The following is a 21,641-nucleotide window of genomic DNA, read 5'->3' as shown; positions in this document are numbered from 1 at the left end:
TGCCCATGAATGCTCTGTGGCCGATACTGCCTCAGTACAGCTGAAACTGCCCACCTGGAGTTGTCTATCTCCAGGGTTATGCATGGTAGTTTTCTACTCTTTTGGTTCTAGGAAGGTGGCAGCTACACTGGAGAGAGGATCAGCTACATGTGGCATGGCTCATGGTTTATCTCTAGAAGAGCCTTTGTCATGTCAAGGCCTGTGGCTCTGCTTGCCCTATCGCAGTGCAGACAGGAGGCATAGCTACTCAAGGCAAGGACCAGAGCAGAGGGAGAAGTTTGGCAAAAGCAGAAGCAATGACTGGGGTGTAGCAAAGGCAAACACCAGAGAGTCAAGACATTTTCTATGATCTCTCATCTGCATTATAGTCAAACCTTCACTGTCTCAAAGGAAAGTGAATAATGTCTGCACTTGCCTTTGGTTCCAACATGTTAGGCATAGACACTCCTCTGTCCATTCTCATTCCAGGGACATGACCATCCGGGAGGGACTGCATCGGATACAGGTACACATCAGACACACAGGTTACACACGCACACACACACAGGGTAAAGGCACTCATGTAATGATGAAAACAGAGGTGAATTTACCCTCAAACCTCCCCTAGGTCCTTAAGTTCAACCTTGTTCTACAGAATGCCATCATTACTATTGCTTAGCATTTTGCCAGTGTGAGCTGTAGGAGCTCCCAGCTCGTTTCCCTCCCTTATGGACTATAAGGTAGTGCCAGCTAAGTGGGATCACACACAGCTCTCTGTGGAGCCCTTCAACACCAGTCCATAGCCCACCAGAAGTCCCTAAGAGTGACAGGACCTCTTGTGCCTCAAAAGCTGCACATGCTTCTTCTGTGGGTGTGTAGCTTGAAATCTGAACTCATAGTCCACATAACCCCATTTTGGGACACTCTGAAGCTGCTGGACTAGCTTGCTGCTTACAAATGTCACAGCCACTCCCTACATGTCTTACCCTGTAAGGTGTTGGAGGTAGAGAGCTGAATTTCACCGGATGTTTGGCTTTAAAGATTCCCTTGTTCAGTAGCAAAATAGCAAATACATTAGTCACTGGGACAGTGCTAGTGTCGCTTTGCTCTGACAAAGTAACTGTAAAAAATGGCACCACGCATTTCTGCATTAAGTAATTTTTCCTCATAAATAACTACGGCTTGAGATGGGCTCAGCTGACCAGTAAACAGTCTCTTCTTCCAAGTGTTGACAGTGGAAACTCCACCTGGACCTGGAAGTCGGTCTGGGTTCTTTCCATTTTGCATGGAAAGAACAGCCTTGTCAGCCCTATTACAAAGCTTCCCTTACATTTGAGTCTCCTGCATGTCCACGATACTCTTCCTGACACCTGCACAAGCCTTCCTTGGTTGTGTACAGGTACAAAAGATTGAAACTTTAGGCCTCAATAAACTCCTACCAAAGTCCATCTCTGCACTCCCTGACTAGTCCTTTAATTGGGGGTATGATGGTTAATTCTGCTGCAGAGGCACCAGGAAGACTAGCATGCATCTGACATGCTGGCAGGGCAAGTGCACTGAGCTAATGTCCAAAAGTCAAAGCAGTTTATTCTTATCATTAAAACCAATGGATTTGACTATGAATTCCCAGAGACAGCTCTATTGTATAAACAGGTGCCACTTCTACACAGTTGCTGTTCAGAGCAGAACCACACTTCAAGGATAATGCAAGAGGATAATATAAATACATTTGATCATCCTCTTGCTGCTAAGCAGAGTCTTTGATATGCTGCATAATACATCTGTCCATGTATTTAAACTATTTATTAATATTATTTAACATCTGCATCGTGGTAGTGCCTAGATGCCCACACAGGGGAGGGCCATTTGTGCCGGGGTCCTAACTGCCTAGTGCGGACATTCATTAAAATAAGCACTGGCAACAATTTTCAGTGGGAACCTGGAGGAGAAGGGCAGAGCACCTACTTCCAGGGAAGCGATGGTGATGGCATCGCAGAAGACCACTTCCCAACCTTTTTGGCTGGAGGGTCAATTCCACATTGGCAGCCACGGACAAAAAGGGAGAATTCAGGGCTCACTGTTTAAAATGGGCACCCCCAGAATGAAGAGGGCTGTGTCTACCCTTCTCTTTGGTTGGGACCAGCCAAGCAGAGGGAAATCCCATGCTAAGATGCCAAAAAGGAATTACTGGAGATAATTTTCATTCCATTAACATCACCACGCTGGTCACAGAATTGGCGTTCGGGCCTCCTCTCCCAGTTCTGGGACTGTGTCAGGAAGTAATTGAGCTGTGCCTGTTCCTTGTGGATAAACGGCTACCTCGTCGATTATGCTTAAGCATGCAGATAAACTGAAACAAAAATGTCTTAAGAAACCCTTCCCTGTAGCAGAAATTCAGATTCGAGTATGAGGGGATGCTCTTAGCTCTGCTGTCAGTTGAGTGGTGAATACCCATACTCTACCTGGAAATCTGAAAAGAAAAAAAGAAAAAAAATCTCATCAGCATCAGACAGCAAAGAAACCTGGATTGATCACACATCACAGAAATATCAGTTTCTCATCCTAAGCAAAATGAGATCATTTTGCAGCCTCCAGCAAACCCCGACTCACTGTTCATCACTTTGGTCCAATTAATCCTTTGTAGAAATGTCTGAAGGTTGTTAGCTTCAATTCCCTAAATGGCGTTAGGAGCTTTTGTCACCTGTCTTGTATTATTTTATAATTAAGCATAAATTGTCTCCTCCTGCCATGCAAACTACAACACTGTAGTTGGCTCTGATGCACTACTACATTTGGGGAGAAATTCAGGTTTTATTTGGATGAGCTTGACTCCAAAGGCCAGATCCAAGTTCTACTGAAGCAGCTAGAAATATTTCTTAAAGGGCTTGGAGCTGAAGGTTTTATCCTTTATGAGGAAGAAAGGAAGCCAATTTAACAACATAACTTTAAAAACTGATTCAGTTAAATTACTGCAATCTGTTCCACGTGACTTGAATCCATATACTTTTCCTGTGTAGAGGAGTTTTACATGTTTATACTCTAGCATACCAAGAGCTGTGGTGCAGACAGTAGACAAACATTTCTTGTAGGTCAATTAGAGTAATATCCATCAATACAAGTGCAAATTATTATTTAAAATACATCATCATCATGAAAATGTTATTTTTTTTTGCAAGTACAGCAAGTTCCCACCAGTTAGATATCAAAGGGCTCCTACTGGCACCGTCAATGCTGCTTGTCCCGTACACGCACTGGTCCCCATTGTTTATTTTAATGCAGTTTCTCCAGGTATCCCTGAGCTATGAAATCTTGCTTTAAATTGGCCACAAAACACTCATTTTGAAACAATCTGATTCATTAAAAAAATTCCAATCTACTCAACATTTTTAAATTTCAAATGATAACAACATTTAAAATAATCTGAATTTTTTGAAAATTAATTACGACAAAGAAAATCTCTGATAAAAACTGTTTAGCTCCCTCTATTGAATGAGTAGTACAGACACAGCCTCTGGGTGGGGTATCGAAGTGCTTCTATTGGAAGGTACGAGGAGTCTGGCGCTTCCCTCCCTCAGGCCTGTACTTGGTTAAAGACTCCTAATAATACCTTTCAACTCAAGCTGCTTTTGCAAGATAAATTGCAACCTCCTAAAAAGAGATATTGCAATTAAGGACAGAGAAACCAGTTCAGCAAACATCTGAACTGATCACAAAAGTCTCATCTTTCCCTGTTCGGTGAAATGATCCAGGCTTTTAGAAGGGTTGGGTCTCTTTTAAAAAGAAAGGGCAGTTTCATTCAAAGATTTGTGCCCAACATAACTCTACACATTAAAAAGAAGGTCCCTTTCCTCTTACCCGTACCTCTCCTAAACTAATCCCTCTTTCCTATAGCACGGTTCAGTCATCCCTGCTCTGTGCATTGGCCTTCCTTTTTCCTAAGATAAACTCTACCCTGCTCACTACCTGACTGTCCTTCTGCCCCTTATGCCACTCAACTGACCATTCCTGCTTCTGTCTGAGCCTTCCTAATGCTAGTCTTGGCTTGCAAAGAGACAGTGGCATCATGCACCACAGTTTTCTGAATTTGAATGAGGCTTTTCATCCAAGGGTCTTCAGCCATTTTCCAAATATTAATTAAAAGTGCAAACACACGAGACATTTCGTATGTAACAAACTGACTTTACTACCTAGTAAAAGTGGAGGGGACAAGTGACACACACACCTACTATAGAGTAAACCACTCTGATCCAGAGTAAAGCTATCCCTTGAAGACTGCGCATTAATTTTAGTATGCAGAATGTGTCCTGTGTCCAGTCTCCTCAATAATTTTCATCTGCAGGGGGCAGTTTGCTCGATGTAAACGGTCTCCTCCTCTACCTAGTGATCAGGTACTGTACTAGCACCCATGGCAGGCAGCTGGATACATGTTTGGTCCTTACTGGGCACATGTACGTGTGCATATTCATATGCAGCAATATGCTCTGGTGCATATCACACTAGAGTTTACTGCTCCTGGGCACCATGTTTACATGTGCACCTGGGACTACAGCATGTTTTGGGCAGCACGGCTGGCAGGGGACCGGGGGGGGGTCAGCCTGGCAGCCCAGGGCTGCTCCAACCCAGCTCAGTGTGCTGCAAAGGGGCTGCCTTGGGCACAAGGGTGCTCCAGTGGGGGGCTAGTCAGCAGGTAGCCCCCACAGTGAATCACCCTCATGTCCCAGCCAGTCAGGTCAGCGTCTACCAGTGTGTTGCTGTGCACAGAAAAACTCCACAGCAAGATAATACTTGTATTTACAAGTACTGATCTGCAGCTGAGTTTATTAGTTTCTTGTGGTCTAATAGGGCCACACTTGTAAACACCAAGTAGCTTACTGCGGTGCTAAGTAGGCAACTCCACAGTAAACATCCCATGTAGACATGCCCACTAGGAGTAAATTCACTGCAGAGCAAAATCTAAGATAAATAACTCTATAGTCCTTGTGTTGTGCATCTGCACCTTAACACCAGCACTGCAGCATGCAGCTGCTAAGCTGTACACTGGACAGTGTCTTCTTATGCTGGACAGTTGAATAAACCATCTCTTAAGAGCAGTGGGAAAATGTCATAGGAAGGTGGAAGAGTATTCCCTAAACTAACTGTGATGTTTAAGACAAATTGTCCACCTCTAGCTGTATTACCATATAATCGTGTCTATAGCAATTAATATGCTGATGCGTGTACATACATTGGACTATTCCTATAGCTTTTTACATATACAGAAGTTGCCATTTGGCTTCCTTGTAGCAAGACTCTCTCTCTCTTTCTCTCTGTCTCACTCTCTCTGTCCTTATATAACGTGTATGTGTGTGCGCACGCGCACATGCACAGTAATATCATGTATATTAAAACATAGCAGTTATCCTTGTGCTGGCTTGTATAACAAACTACAGTGCAAGTCAGAAAGAAGGAAACAAGTGCAGGCTTCCTATTGTTTAATCCAGGTGAGGCTACGAGAAGTTTGTTTGACTTTCCCCCTGCAGACTCATGTCTTAGTTGACTCATTCATTAGGTCAAACTGAAATACTGGATCTACTTTGCAGTTCTGGGCTAGCTCACTGGAAACTCATAAAGGCTTTCTATGTGCACACAACTAGTCCCATTAGGATCCTGCCCTCCTGAACCTTTACAGTAGTGATGCTCACCATTTTGGCTCTGCCTACCAGAAAAATGGTACAGGGCTGGTCTGTGGGTAGGATCAGACTCTGTGCTGTGACAGCATGCCCCCCCACCCTGTGCCAGGATCTGGCCCTGGGGTCCAGTGCTGCCTCTGCCTGGCCCTGTGCATTGGGACTGGGCTCCAGGGCCCATGCTGTCCCCACCCATCGGGGATGGACTCTGGAGCCCTGCACTACCCCTTAGGGCCCTATGTGCCAGGACTGTGCTCCAGGCTGCCTTGTACACCCAATCCAGCATGCAGGGCCATGGCCAGGGGGCCATGGAGACTCCTGTGGGCTGGACAACTGGATCTGGCCCACGGACTGGGGACTGTGTACCCCTGCTTTAGAGTAGTGGTTCATACACACATCATTTCTGCTTGACTGCACTGAAGGTTATTAGAAGAGATTCCCTGCTTGCCAGAGAGAAAATTAAGAAATCCCAGGTACTAAGACCTTAAGATCAATCTTAAAATCTTTTGGAAAAATATCAGGGGAGTAAGCCAAATAAACAACGTAAGATGGCTGAGCAAATCCAGCTGTGTCATGTCAAGAGGTCTAGGTTCATATTCCAGTCTAAGCCTACACCACAAGTATAATCATGTGTTTTGTGAGCAGATCACAACACCGACAATGACCAGCCACAAACACCTACAGAACAATCGAACAGTGACTGCATCACGGAAACATGTGGGGAGGCGTCTTGTACCACCTCTGGAGGAGCGCAGCGCAAGGGGAGCTTGTAGACAGAGTTACCAGCAGCATATAGTACGATGCTTTCTGGAGTGCTGTACTGCACACTGGCCAAGCGAGTTAGCAGTCCTATGCCAGCAGCAGAATAACCTCATTATTTCCTCCTCAAAAGAAGATGCAATGAGTCAACCAGGGCCACTAACCCAGGTGACACATGAGTACCTATCAGGCTTAGTAACCAGGTATTAAACACATGTGAACACAAACTTTATTCAAAATTAATCACTTTATTTTCCACACACTCATTTGCAAGGGAAGGTAAAATCACACAGGAAAAGCAGAAAAAAGCACTCATTCCTGCTTCCCCCTCTCAATTCCCCAGATTAAAGCAGCTTTCCTTGGCTGAGGAGGATTGTATGGGACTCTCTTCCTGGCCCAAAAAGGTAATTCTAGGAAGAGACAAATCTAATCTCCAGTACTGCTAGGAGAGCCTTGATAGCTGCAAATTTAAGGAGTGAGGGATGTCACGTGGCAGCCCTAGGTCCAAAGCCACTTGGGTGGCCCACAAAAGTGGACGTTCAAATATGTTTTAAAGGCTGTAAAGCATTTCTCCTCCCTTAGAGAAGGCTCACTCCTCTCTTGATGTCTTTTGTCACTCTGGGCTTGGGCATCTGTATTACCAGAACCAGTACAACCTCTAATGTAAGCTGGAAGTACCGCATGTGATTGGTACCTATGAACAGCCCTTATCTTGCTGTCAGAAGGGTTACTGGTTATGATGGAGTCCTGAATAAAACCAGTAAAGGAGAGGTCAGACTCAGAACTTACCTATGCAATCCTAATACCTTACAACCCTGAGTTTTGGGAACAAACCTGAAAGAAGGATGTTGCTTTTTCACAGTTGGTTTCATTTTTAAAACAGCCCATTCAAATCCCAGATGCATTTGTACACTCAAAAAATGAGACTGCATACCTCAGTAGCAGATCAGAAAGTGCTCTGCAAAACTACCTTGCGACTTATACATTGCATGCTGCTCCCAGCAGAAATAAAGTCTCTTCTTTGCCTGAATATAACTATCTGCATGCTCACCCTGCCAAAAGGGGAAAATGAGACACTGGACAAAACACATTACTTATCTAAGTTTCATAACAAGCCAGAGACAGAGCTGGGCTTAGCGCTCCTAGTTTACCTGGCACCTAACTGCTGAGCTCACGGCCTTTCAGACCAGAGCGTCTAGGGTTTATCATTTGTGAATAAGTAACAAGAGGAAAGCAGAACTCTGCACATCCTTGAGTGCATCCGTATGGCCTAACTCCATTTACACTAGTGCCAGATCCATGAGAATAAGAACTATAAGGAAGATCAAACAAAAATACTAGCCTACAAAGTGCAGCCAGGGGTAAAGTGCTCTGAACAGGCCCAAGACCAGCCATGTCTATACTCTTCAAATGGAAGAGTAGAAACCAACATGAGCATCGCAGCACACTCAGGGACAGAAGCAGCGTACGAAAAAATGCCTTCACCTTACCTCGACCACCACCGCTCACGTCACCATAGCTGTTGTACTGACCAAAATCTGTGGACACCGGCTGTGACAGGAAAGCAGAGACAGAGGTGTGGGTACACAGGTCATGTTTAGGGAACTACCAAGATCGAGGCAGCAGATGGGTGATTTCTTGAGCCAATCCCATTGGGAAGCCAGCATTTTATTTTTAATAAGGTTTTCTTTCCTGATGATTCTGTACAAAATTGAGGAAACCGCTGTCTTTCACGGTTTCCATATAAATCGCAAAATTGCTATTTGAGTAGATCCCTAGCCATGTTTTGTAAGCATGCCCCTTTTTTCTTGCATAACAACTTGCTTTAGATTTGCACTATTTGTGCTTACAGGTTTTGTTGCAATTTACACAATCTCTGAAAGAATCTAGTTGTGGGAAGGAAAGCTGAGAGTTGTTTTACTTATGCTAGATTTAATAAATGAGACCGGTCAAATTTAAAGAAATGATATGGCATCAAGAAGAAAAAAAATTCTCTAGACTGTACATTAATGCCAACTTTTGCTTCTCCCCACTGCTGGCATCTTACCCTGTGCAGTCCATTTCTTCCATAGCCAGGAAGAGAGGAGGTCTTGGAGGCTGCAGCATGTGCTGTGGAGTCGAGAGGAGAAAAATCTCGTATTAGAACATTACAAATGCTCTGGAACAGTTAAAATCTGAACGCTGTGAGAATCGACTAGGGTCTTTAGCGACCAAAGTCTACAAACATGACTGACAGAGCCAAAGATCCACCAATCAACATGTCCTTATCTGTGCCCCATAGGTCAATGACCACATTAAAGGATTATGACCCCAAAATTGTTCCCTAAGGTAATAAATATATCACTTGCTGCATCATGAAAGGAGGTCATCAGGGAGTGGCACTGAGTTGAATAGCTGCAGCATGGAAAAATCAAGCAAGTCTCCAACTGTTTTGACAGGGAGTCTTCAAGTAAAATCAGGACCTCTCTGCGCAGTTCAGAATTTGACAAGAAATCAAGGCTCGCTTAGCTCAGTGAGTCTCAAACAGGGTGCTGCAGCACTTTGGGGTGCCATGAAATCCTTTGAAGGGCATCATACAGTCCATACAGTATTAGTACTGTTAGGTGTGCAGACACCTAAATGATTCATCCAGAGATTTCAAATAGGAGTCAAAAACATTCTGCCCCGTGGTAGTCTTTCCGAGTTATTTTGCAACAGAAAAACTGCTCTATTATTTTCCTGTAGTCAAAAAATCAGTGAAAGCTAAGAGCTGGCATTTTCTGAGGGGTAGGCTGAGGACCACTGACCTAGCTATTGCTTACCTCATTTGTGCAGCTTCATGTGATTAAAACAGCAACAAAGGGCAGGAAAATCCACTTACTATGGCTGGACTGGGTGGGTCCATGTTAAACTGCCCCAGGCAATTCCTCACATAGTACAAAGGCTTGTAGCGTCTTATCACGTCCTCTGAAATCTAATGAGTTTCATCTCTATATTCTCTTTATTGCAACTGTCACAACAATAAGGAAACTCCCAGCTGAAACTGAAGCTTAAGCAAATTTGAAATGGAGACCAGGAAACCTAGCACACTTGGCAGTTTGATTCCTCAGCCTTCCTCAATTGTAATATCACAAGAGGAGAAAAAAAAACACTTGAGCTTGGTCCTACACCGCTGCACTCTGAGGTTCTGCCATTCATTTCATCAGGACCAAGATCCAAGTGAATAGTAATGGTTGAATCTTAATAGGTTTGGGGCTTGGTGTGATCAAACCTTCAGATCCAAAGTTATCTCAAAATTGCATAAGGGTAACTTACCTGATTAGGAATGGTGTGAAACAACAAGGAACTAGGCTGCCTTGTTTTGTGGATCTTCTGCCTAATATATAGCTGACACCAGAAAATGTAGAGGCATAAAGGCATTTTTACGACTTTCAATTGTAACTGTAATTCTGGCTATGCATACTTGTAGCTACTACTAAAGACTATTATGGTGTTACAGTTGTATTTCCACAGTTGATGGCATTACTCATCTTCCATAATTAAACCTCTTTTTTCCTTTTTGCACGAGCGTGTTTCTTCTCACGCTCCCGGACATATTCTTTCAACTAGACTTGTTGCCCTTGTAGTCTCCAGGTTAAGACAATGTATTTTGGCACAGGTGACATGGGACGAAGGACATGAGGAACATGAGAAGATAAGGGGCTTTGAAAAAAGAGCATGAATGAGTTTGAGCAGCAATTCACATGAGGAAGAGGTGCTGCGGATTGGCACTGCTGTAACTGTGCAGAGAGGCATGGCATGTCTGGCATTAAGGTGGTATTCCTGCTAGGTGTATCATTAAGTCATTAAGAGACTCCAGCTCTGGGAAAGGTGGCAGAGGGGTTTTAAGTCCAAGGCTGGCCCTTCTCTCCCTGATAATAGAGTGGGACTGGAAGAGCTGTACAGACAGAACACACTGCCTGAGAAAGATGAGGGAATCTCATTTTGCTTGCAGCCATCCCTTTGGATGACTCAGTAATGACGATGCCAAACTCCACTGAGAGTTGTTCTTGCTCTTTCTTGGCCTGACGCAAGATATTGAGCTGCAGATGTTGAGCTGCAAAGTCCTGAGGGTGAAGAGAGACAGAAACCCACAAAGGGTAATCCTCAGAGTTCTGGGAAGGCTACAGAGATGTATTAAGGATTAACAAAAAAAAAAGCACTATGGATGATTCACTTTCAGCTGCATTGTTGACTTTCCTGTAAGCCACCAGCTAAGTGGAGATGATACTTTTGCCTTTTGTCTGGAATGCTGTACGTCCAACTAAGATGCTAGCTGAGAAGACTGACAAGGACTTGCTACGCTCTTTGTAAGGTGCTTCCCTGCCCCTAAAGACATTGCTGATTTCCTCCTATCATGTGGGAAAGGCTAAAAGGCTAAGATCAAGGTTAGGCAACGTGGATGTTTAGTCTGTTGTAATTTAATAGTTTGCAACACAGTTCCAATTCCTTGGCTTTGCATCACTCACTATGTATAAGTGGTCAGTCCTCCAAGAAATTTCGTCTAATGCCCTCAACTTGACATTTCTCTTAAGTTTAAGAAGCCAAAGGGTTTTTAGGAATTAAAACAATATCCAGCTATACATTGCCCAGGCTACCACAGACCACTTACAGCCATTTATAGCTAGATTTCAGTTTTGCTGCTTACATGAATTCACTGGAGAGTCATAACGACTGGCAGAAAGGGATGACCTATCACGGGTCTCCTTTTCCATTTCTTCTTTTAATATCAACTGTCCCAGCCCTGAGTTGAGCTATAAATGAGAAGAGAAAATATATATGTAATGAAAATATCATTGTCCATTCCAGAGGATATTGAAGACTCCGACAAAGTCTTTAAGATGGGGTCATTAACAACCTTCATGAGCTGCTCCTCCTGTAGCTGTCGACGTCTCTGTAGCTCCTCATCCTCTTCCTCTCTGCCGCTTGATCTGCGTCTCATGTCAGCGCCTGCTTCCATAAAACCACAGTACAAAGAGAGCTCCTCACATCAGGTCCACTACACCTTCAAGATCTTAGAATTACTACAAAGTACGATTTAGCTTGCTACTTTGCTGAACAATGCAAGTAAAGTTTGCCTGTGGCCTCCAGACATTTTCAAGATTCACACTAAGAAGTGAAAACAGCCACTCCCACCCACTCCTCTCATTCTTTTGGCTTCATGCTAAAATCAGCACATTGTTGAATAGAACATGGGTTTCCAAACTGTTAGGCAACTGTATCAGATGTAAAAAAAAACTTTGGCCAGACACAACAGTGCGCACAGTCTCTCATGTACATGCTCCCTTTAGGCTGTTCCAAAATCCAGTTAACTAACAACACGGCTGGAGATTCCCTAGTTACACAACTGCAAGACTGGTGTCTGGAGCAGCCCAAAGCTTCAGAGTCATTGGAACATGTACAAGTGAACCAAAGTTGAACAGCAGTGATGTATCAGGGCCTACTAAGAAGCCAAGAGCCAACTGTCAGGAGAAGAGTCACCGAAGAGTATTGTTACATGTATAAATAGTCAAGAACAAATATCCTCATTGTCATTTATACTTAGGACTTGTCTACATTGGCCACCTAAGACAGTTATTCTGAATAACTGTTTTAAGGAGGAATTACATTGCATTAAAATCCTGTGTGGATACACTTCAGAAATAAAGTAGCCTTAATTCAATTTGGTTCCCATCAGTTTCAAAGTGAAATAAGATCACTCAAATTAACACCTCTGATTATGTCAAAGTGAATGAAGATCACTTTACTTCTGAGCGAGAATTATCCTCCATGGATTCAATGCATTTTAAAGTCTCACCTGAACTCATCTTTACTTTTGTGCATTTTCCTCCGCGTAAATGTACTTCCTGTACGTGGAATAGGCTTAGTGAGGGTGAGAACATTTTAGTGAACACATTGGATGTGACAATATTGATGCCAGGTGTATTCTCTCTTCAAAGGCCATCTCCTGATGTACTTAGTCATTTTTCAATCAGCCCCGGCTCAGGCAACACTTGCATTGCATCCAAATGGGAGTTCTGTCTGAGCAAAGACTGAATTTGGCAACTGAAGCATTAGGACAGGAATCAACAACCTTTTACCAAAGACAGACTATTGCTCCCACACAGATGCATAACTAAATGCCATGCAGGAACATTTCCCAAACCAGGCGGGCTCTCTTGTACCCCTTACTGGGCTCTCTGCTTGCTGCGATGCAGCTTGCCTCAGTGCAGTGCTCCCCTCCACGGCACGCAAGCTGCCCACAGCTGCCCCAACCCTCCCTGCTGTGTGCTGAGGGCTGCTCTCTTGCTCTGCTGCTGCCTCCACCTACCCTTGCTACAAACTGTTGTCACCAAGTGCCACCAATTCCCACCCCCGGCAATGGGCAATGATGAATTAAGCAGCAAGGGTGAGGGAGTATGAGAGCAAAAGAGCAGCCCTTAGCACAGAACAGGCAGGGCTGGAGTGCTGCAAAAGGGCTGTGGGAAGAGAATTCAGGGACAGAGGAATGCACAGTGCAGGGAGGAGAAGGAGGGTGGGTGAGCCATACCCCAGCTGGGTAGGTGGCTAGCAGGAGGGTGCACCCCTTCTAAGGTGGTGCCCTGCACTTCCGTAGGCTCAACTGAATCTCTCTGTCCCTCTGCAGGCTGGGCCACAGGTTGCCAACCCTGGCATTTGGATATTTACATGGAATGTAATGCAATGCAAGAAATTGTAACATTGCTGCTAGTGTGGAAATAGTTCAGAGGTTATAGAGATTAAATTCTCTAAAAGTGCTAAATATACAGCCCTTTGCTTTTTGCACAATAGTTGAAACAGGTGTATTGTTTTTTATTGTAATGTTCAGCTTAGCTCTGTGAACAAAATATCAGATTCAGGCCCCTGCTACATATATTGCACAAATATCTGGTTAATCACACAATAAATTTAGACCAGTCACATGTGCAAAGTAAGATCAGCCCCAAGTGCAAAGGCATTATCACACAATTAATTGGTGCAATACACTTAGACCAGCCACATATGAAAAGTAATTACCACATGGTAAAAATGACTATCCTGCTATAAAAAGAGCCAACCAGCTATAAAGTTAGTGCTTGGAAATGGTGCAATAGCTCTATAGCTGGTTTCTATCCAGCTTTAATTTGAACATGTAGCAGGGTCCTCACTGAAATCAGGTGACCCATCTAAATGCTTTGGCCTAATATATTTGATTTTTAAGCATGCACATTAATAAGTAAAGGTCACACTTATTCCTGAATATAAAATATCCTCAGGGGCATTTTGGCCACTGCAGTGTTCAATGCCATGACTACATTGTTAAGAAAAATGAAGCAACTTGACAGCCACCGTACAAAACACAGCAGTATCACGGTGCAGTCCACTGCCAGGAGGCTGCTGACTGGGAGATCATGGACCTCCCCACTGTGAGATAATTTATTGGGGTGTTGTTACCACTGGTATTATCAGGAAAATTGAATACACCCAAGAGTTACCAATTTGATTTTTGGGGTTGTGAAGTTTCAGCTAGAATTCAGGGGACGTTGCCAGACAGCTGATGTCCTCTGCTTCACGTAGCTCGCCTCGTTGTCCACCAACGAGCTTCTAAACCCTGGCAGAGGTCTCCAAATTGTTACACTGAATGCACTATCGTAGGACAAACATTAAGTTCTTCAACAGAAAACAGAAGCAATGGCTGAGGACCCCCAGTGCTAGGGACATGATTTCATGACATAATCACATTTGAGTGTCTGTTCATCCCTGGAACATTTAAGTTAGGCATGCACATCTCTTCTGGTGGGACTCAGCACAGGCACAGCTAAGACGACAGATACAATACTAAAACAAAATAGGATTGTGTATGTGGCTCAAAGAAAACACGATATATGAGACACCCAAGACATAGCAATGTGGAAGAAAACAAATATGTATATATATTCTGTGGTAATGGGGTAGATAGAAAACATGCCTTGACGTGGCCTGAACTGGAAGCCGCCTGTGTGACCACAGTGCTCCATGCCACTGAAAAAGGCTTTGTGGTCCAAGAAATGACATCCACTGCTATATCTCTGCTGCTAACATAGAATTTGAAGATGAAATAAGTAATAACTGAAAGAAGTCAGGCTTCTGTGGTATTTTCAAGAAGTCACTCTGTTCATAAGCATTTGTACAGGAAATATATGTATTTCCTCTCTAGATTAACATCTGTGTTAACAGTGTCAATGCTCTTTTGTTAAACCTTTTTCCTTTATTAAACATTTGTGGTACAGGAGCGCCCAGAGATCAAACTGGACCCAGGCCTCATTGTACTAGGTGGTGAACAAACACAGGCAGACAGATTTCCTGACCCCAAGAGATTATAGTTTCAAGACAAGTCTGAGTCATTTAGTTGTACCTCTTAAATCCACATCACTTAGATCACTCCTCTTTTTGCATACCTACGGCCGCAAGGGAGGGAGGACCTGGCCAGTGGTCCGTCTCAATCTTTGGTATCTCGTTGGGTGCTGGCGCATGGGCTGCTGGGAACTTGGAGGACTTGATGATATCCTCGGAGGACTTGCTCTGTGCTGCCAAAGCAGCTGCATCTAGAGGGCAATCAGGGGAACTTAGCTATGTTACAACCTCTATCAATGTCATGGCTTTCCTTACTTTGGCAACATTTTATAGAGTATAACCATCAGTTCTGAAGTGTATGAGCTGTTCTTTGCCTTTCTTGTTCCAAATTGCAGCAAACTAAACTCTTCCCCTTATTAATGTCTTAGAATCAAATATAAGCAGACCCCACACAAAACCCTGGATTTTATTAGAATTGCACACTCTTTGAATTCTTAGACAAAGAGAATGCAAGCACATATAGCAAGCAGTATGTGACAATATCTTATGATAGCTGATCATTAATGAAGAGTTCAGTGCATTGGTTCTCTTCCCTTTTGAGCAAGAATACAAGGAAAGTTCAGTTCAGTCCTACTAATTTGAAATGTACTACATTTAAAAATATCTCCTATCCCTTTGTAAAAAATTGTAGGGTCAAAGGAATTTACAGCAAATAAACAAATGCATCTATCACTGGAACGTCTATGCTGCATGTACTAATTCACTGCTCAGTAGTAGCTAAAGCAGGTCTGAGTTTATTATAAATAGTAAACTCCATCCAGACCAACTCATCATGTGCAGTCACCAGGAAACAAAAGTTATCAAGTACTCCAAAGGAAACCCAGAATCTTCTCTTAGCAGCACAGCATGAACTGAAGAATGAAGTCTGGGCGAAAATCTTTAAAGTGTTTTCAAATATGGAGATGCACACTGTGAGTTTCACCTGATGACAACAGACCAGAAAAATCCAATATGATTTACTTTATATTATGACACCCTAATTATCTCTTAATATGCAAAATGTTCGCCTGAATCAATTCATTTTGTATTAGATTATCAAATTAGAGGCAGCATTCTTGGACCTCTTTTTAACAAACGGTGTCTGCTACGAGAAAACAAGGAAATGTTTAAAGAACAGATTCATTTCAGCTTTACCTTCTTAATGTTCAGCACTTTGGCTTGAGATTATCTAAGTAACACGAGAGAATGGGGTAGCCTTATTCCCATTAAAATTAATGGGAACAGCTCATCCAAACCCTTCAGGCTATTTGGGTAGTATCAGTATTAGTGTTTGCAGAGAACGTTAGAAATTTTTAAAATAGAGGAGGTTCTACGTATAAGCACACACAAAATGTGGGGTAGCTGCTTGGGGATTACAAAAGCATGACTTCGATCAGTACTTACGGATTAGAATTGGTGAGGTCAGTAGTTAAACATTCTCATGTTAATGGGAGGGTGAGAAGACACAATAAAACCATAAAAAACAAACAAAAATAACATTAAAAAAATTAAAACAAGCAGATGGGTAAAAAACAAAAAGAAAAATTAACAAAAGATGACCTACATCGACAGCAGTGTTTTTTCTGTGAAACTCTCGTTTCTCAATCCATCATAGGGACCTTCACAGGTTTTTTTCCTCATTATGAACTCTGTTACTCTCCACTGGCTACTCATCTAACACCTATGGTTACTGGTCTTTTGCTGCTTAATGTCAGAAAGAAATTATGTTGAGTGAAAGGTCTCCAGAAGCTAATGAAAAACCCTCGAAAAGAACAGGATGGTGCCCTTCACCAAAATAAAAAAGTGGCTAATCCTATCAACAGTGCTGAATTTACAAGAAAGAGGAATATGTTCAGTAATAACAAGGACCATGCTCCATAGCATAAGGGTGCGGCAAGTCAACCAGCTGCTCATACCATTGCTATAGCATATGCAGAAACAATGCCAACTTGGAAGGAAATTAGAATATCACTGGTATGAACTAACTTCTGTAACGGGACATTGGGAAAATAAACAGACTTTGCTATCCAAGGTCCTTCGCTGGCTTTGACAGTCAAATCAGCCCCCACCAGAGAAATGTCACTTGCAAAATCTTCAAAAATTATAAATATTCCTAGCTCCTTAAGCAAATACACATTTGGAATACTAGCCTGCTAATCAGAATCTGTCCATTTAATGTGGTAACTAAGGGCAGTGCTTTATTTGCCCAAAACAAAAGGAACAAGATCTGTTTCACCATATTGAAAAATGACAAATTAGTCTTACCATTATGAACTCCTTTAGTCTGGAAAAATAAACTCAAAGCCATGAGACATAGCTAGGGTATATGCATCATGTTAAAGGCACCGAGTGAAATCCTTGCCCTGTTTAGGTCAAAGGGAGTGTTGCTACAGACTTCACCCAAGCCATCTACATTGGGCAAATTATATATTTTTTTCAACGATGTAATTATCTAGCTGCTTGAGCAATTGAGCTCTTTTTAAATCAGAAATTCTCATTTTTAATTAGTGCTTTTTATCTTGTGCTGTGTAGATTTAACTGAGTGGAGTTTCCTACTTAGAAACATAGAGAGGAAAGAAGGTTTACCATGCTGTTTGTAGATGGGTGGTTTTCTGTAAATGTTGACCCCTTGATCTGTGGAATTGAAAAAAAAAAAAAAAGGTGTGAATATACAAGGATCCGTTCAGCTATGAAAAAAAAAGAAAAATCATGACATTAAACCACTAGACAAATCAAACCAAGGACTTAGCACAAGAAGAAGCCAGAAAGCTAACTCTAGCATTACACAGAGCTGGGCTACTCAAAGAACAGAAAATACACAAACAGGTGAAAAGTCACAGACATGGGATATGAAATTCATTGGCATTTATTCTGCAACATGTTGATGAACCAAACTCATGACCCACTCATCTGAATATTTAGAAGTTGATTAGTGGGATAAGGGTTAGAGAAGAAATGGAAGCAACAAAGATATATCAATAGGCAAAGATATATCAGTAGTGAGACGCAAGTAATTTGGGGGAAAACAACCCCAAATGACTTTCATAAGAAATTGAGCTTTAGCCATAAGAGCTCAATTTCCCTTCCAACCTAGGGGTTGGATTGAGTGTGGAACAAAGCAGTGAAGGTACAATTTTTATTAAAATCCATTGGACATGCATATTTTAACAGTCAACTGCAAGACTGCACTGGGCCACAGGAATACTCTAAGAAATGCTACCTAGGATGGTCCTAATATCACACCCCACAAGGACAGATTAGAAATGCATTTTTTGCAAGAGATACTACATAGCATACACCCTTATGCATTAGACTTTAGTGGCAAATCCCAGAGCTCTTATACAGGATTTCTACAGTACATTTTGAAGAATTTAAAGGTTTTACTAAATACTAGGTCTGAAACAGGAAAAGGGGCTGAAGGAATACCTTCTACTTTCTTCCCAAATAAAAAGCCCCAAATTAGTGAAAAACCAAGGATCAGTATCCTGTTATAAGCCTGAGTTGTCTTAGGTGCTGGGAATTTGCATTGCAAACTAACCAGTTTGCAACTGTATTATATAGTTTCTGGTCAAGTGTCACAGATACATTTTAAAAGTACACAGTGCGTATAATGTGTCCTATTGACGTGCTAATGGGGACAACTTTATCTGTGGTGTGAGGGAAAGCAAGCCCTAGAAATCTATGAAAATGAGGATAAGAATAATTCCTACGTGACTACACTCTCCACCTGTTGCTAAATAGGCAAATTCAGAGTTCACAGAGACATTTTATTAGTATATCTGCTACTGTGCCTCTACTTGAATAGCAAATGACTATAAACACTGGTAGGACAGCTAAATCATGCCATATCATCGTGCCATATCTTCACAACTGCCTAATCTGGAAAACTATGCCTAGGGACACATACTTTCATGTCATCAACATAGAAAATGGTAACAGAAGACCTTTTCAGAGACTGTAAAGTGGCCCTTATTTCTCACAATGAAGAATTCCCCTTGCAAAAAGGGTACACTGGCTTATATGCATCTTGCAGCTCTGGGGAAGACACGCTATTCTACGAAAGAAATTTCCCCCTTCAATTAAAAAAACCCTACAACCTAAATTAAAATGGTTTTGCTCTAGATCAAAACAATCAAGGAGGCGTCAGATGTGACAATAAAGAGTAAAGTTTGAATTAACTGTTACTAGAGTGCATCATAAATGCTCAGGGCTTGATTCTCCTGTCCTGTCCACTGGTGTAAATCAGAAGCCACTCCTCTGAACTGGGCAGCATTACTAGGGTAACAAGCTGACGAAAACAAGAGAAGAATCAGGCCCCAACATCCATCATACTCTCCACTAACTGAGCTGAACCATATGGCATCCTCATGCTAAGAGACTTGACGGACCGGGCAAGAAAGGGACCCTCCATCCCTCTGCACAATGCTCCTCTCAGCAAAGCTCAGAGGCAGGCAATTGAAATCAGACTGCGTGCAAACCTCAGATAAAAACAGCGTGAAATAATGGAGACAAGACAGAGGTTACAAAGGCTACATTCTACACTGTGACAGGACACCAAGACACACACAGTGCCAGCTCCTACCTGGAACATGGAAATGTTTAGGGGCCTGAGCGTAAGTTGGAGTTAGAGGGCGGCTGTCTGGCCGATAAGGGACAGGGGAGTTCCGACCGCTGGACGGCTCATTGCCTCCAATGAGAAGAGTGGAGAAAACAAAATGAGAAAAAAGGGAGAGCGGTCACAAAGCAAAGCATAATCCAAACTCAACCCAAAGACGGCGAACTCAAAAACTCCAGGGAGTGAGAGACATTTCAACCAAAAAGAAAAACCCAAACAATAACCAGCCGTGGCTAGCACGGGGTGACGTCTGCCTTTCAATGTTCCTGCAGAGACAAAGGTTCCCATTTGGGCCGGCATCGGAGTTCAAAGCAGCGCACGTTCATTCTGGTGGCATGCAGGCAGGAGCGGTGCACTGGCAGGCCAGCGGTTAGATGGGCAGGGTGGGAGAGAGGAATGGCTGGTTACTTGGCGATGGTTTAGTATCAAGGCTGGCATTTTTGGTTAGAGTCACAGGCATGTGGGAGAGCAGTTGATGTGCAAACCCATTTCTAAGCGGGTAGAGGCAGATGTATAGTTCCCTACATCAAAGGATCACAGATGTTAAGAGAGCCACCTACCCCACCTCAAGGCAAATTTGTTCCCTACAAATAACCTTCTTCCCTACATAATCTTTAGCCATCTTGGATTTCAATGTCTCAACATTTAGATCTAGTTTACAGATCTTCTGATCGGTAACCTTCTTTCCACTCCTCACAGATCCACCACCGAGAGCCCTGAGGCTCTTTCAGCATGGACAGCTCCGAAAGGAGCCAGAAGGAAACTGCAGAGTGCTTCTCTGCACAGCCCAGGCCTCAAAATTTGAGGGAGATTTTTCATGTGGTTTGAGTGAGATTTTCCATGTGGCTGCACAGATGCTAACCAAGAGTAAGAAAACCTCGGCCAAAATTGTGCACTGTGTGGCATCTTGTGCTATCATTTGCACCTGTGCAAAATAGCCAAGCAGCAGCATCCCACCAAAAGCGTATGGCTACCAACTCCCCTTGCACAGATGCAAGCGATTGCAATGGTGAAAGGGGCCAGGGCATCAGGGCCCTTCTGTTTTTTTTAAAAATGTGTCAAATGCTCCCAGGAGCTGAATGACAAGGGAAAGGGAGAAGCAGAAACACCGGGACCTGAACTTTAAAACCTGACAAACAGGGGCAGGGCAGTCCCAAAAGAGGGCCATATTTTCCAGATCAGCAATTTGATGTGAACTCAGTCCTATAAATCCAAAGCAATGAGAGCAACAGAGTCTTAACAAGACACATTCTGATGTATAGAAATAAAGACATATACTAGTTCCACTCCTTTCTCACTAGAAAGGCAGCCTGCAGGCCTAAAATATGGCAGCAGGACTGACCCAAACAGCCCCATATAACCTTCCATGAGGCAAATGTCAGTGCCAAAAAGCTATCCACTTGTGTGCATGGAAACCTTGATGACATGCCCCAGCACAGGCAAAATGGCAGATCTGGCCAGTGACCTGACAGCATTTCCCAGCAGCCCCTGCTGTGCCGCTCCTGGCCGGTCCTCATTGAGACCCCAAGAGTGCGGGGCTGCGACAGCGCAGAGCCAGGTGTGGCAGGTCCATGCCATGGGGTGGTTGTGATGCTCCCTGGTAGTCCCGTGGCTCCTGCCTAGCTCAGTCCTAAGGTAAACCTCCATTCATCACTCACCTCCACACCTTGTTCTTATTAAAAGGTTAAATAAAGGAGGCTGCCCAGGGCCTTAGAGCGAGCCTGCATCAGTACAAATCGCCATTGGGTCCCTCTTGGACCTCCACTCATCTAATAGACCCTCTCTACCCGCCCGTGTCTCTGTAGGGCAACTGTACCCTTAAGGGCTAACTGCGCTGCTCCATTCTGCCCCATGTCCCAAGCCTTGCAGGTGTTACCATTCAATGATGTCAACTACTGTTCCTTCTGGTTACCCTTTTCTGGGATCCTCAATACTTTCTGCTCCTTCCTCTGGGCTCTCAGACACACAGTTGCCTGTGTAGCCTGCCTCTGGGCTCTGAGACCCTCAGGTCACACATGCAGCGCTTCTTGGGCTCTTGGACTCTTTGTTCTCGCGCTCACTCCCCTCCCGAGTACTGCAGAAACCCTGGTCCCACACGCAGTCCCTTCTCTCTGGGCTTGGGGACCCTCTAGTCTGCCTCCTACTCTTTCTCTGGACTCCTGGACTTTCTGGTCTGGCTCGCATCCCCTCTTGGACTCCTGGGCCCTCTGTTGCGACCCTTCTCTGAGCGGGTGGACCCACTGGTCCAAGTCTTA

General features: G+C 43.5%; 1 protein-coding gene across 18 annotated transcripts in view; it reads right to left on the bottom strand.

The window, feature by feature from the left end:
• ABLIM1 (actin binding LIM protein 1) overlaps window positions 1–21,641 on the bottom strand; it is a 324,221-nt gene that overhangs the window by 14,165 nt on the left and 288,415 nt on the right. For 7 of the 18 annotated variants that reach the window (XM_059730123.1, XM_059730116.1, XM_059730108.1 and 4 more), the window contains 8 exons: window positions 19,354–19,458; window positions 17,358–17,405; window positions 14,837–14,983; window positions 11,281–11,375; window positions 11,071–11,176; window positions 8,452–8,513; window positions 7,895–7,955; window positions 416–2,449 (listed from right to left, as the gene is read on the bottom strand). In XM_059730123.1, coding sequence (XP_059586106.1) covers window positions 2,412–2,449; window positions 7,895–7,955; window positions 8,452–8,513; window positions 11,071–11,176; window positions 11,281–11,375; window positions 14,837–14,983; window positions 17,358–17,405; window positions 19,354–19,458 — 662 coding nt within the window. In that variant the 3' untranslated portion in view covers window positions 416–2,411. Of the gene's footprint in view, window positions 1–415; window positions 2,450–7,894; window positions 7,956–8,451; window positions 8,514–11,070; window positions 11,177–11,280; window positions 11,376–14,836; window positions 14,984–17,357; window positions 17,406–19,353; window positions 19,459–21,641 lie in introns of those variants that run through there. The other 11 variants (XM_019485933.2, XM_019485935.2, XM_059730125.1 and 8 more) reach the window with 10 other exon arrangements.

This window comes from Alligator mississippiensis, chromosome 6, assembly GCF_030867095.1.
Source record: "Alligator mississippiensis isolate rAllMis1 chromosome 6, rAllMis1, whole genome shotgun sequence".
In the NCBI taxonomy this organism is placed as follows: domain Eukaryota; kingdom Metazoa; phylum Chordata; order Crocodylia; family Alligatoridae; genus Alligator; species Alligator mississippiensis.
The sequence above is the reverse complement of the archived record's forward strand: the minus strand, read 5'-3'. Positions and strand labels throughout refer to the sequence as shown.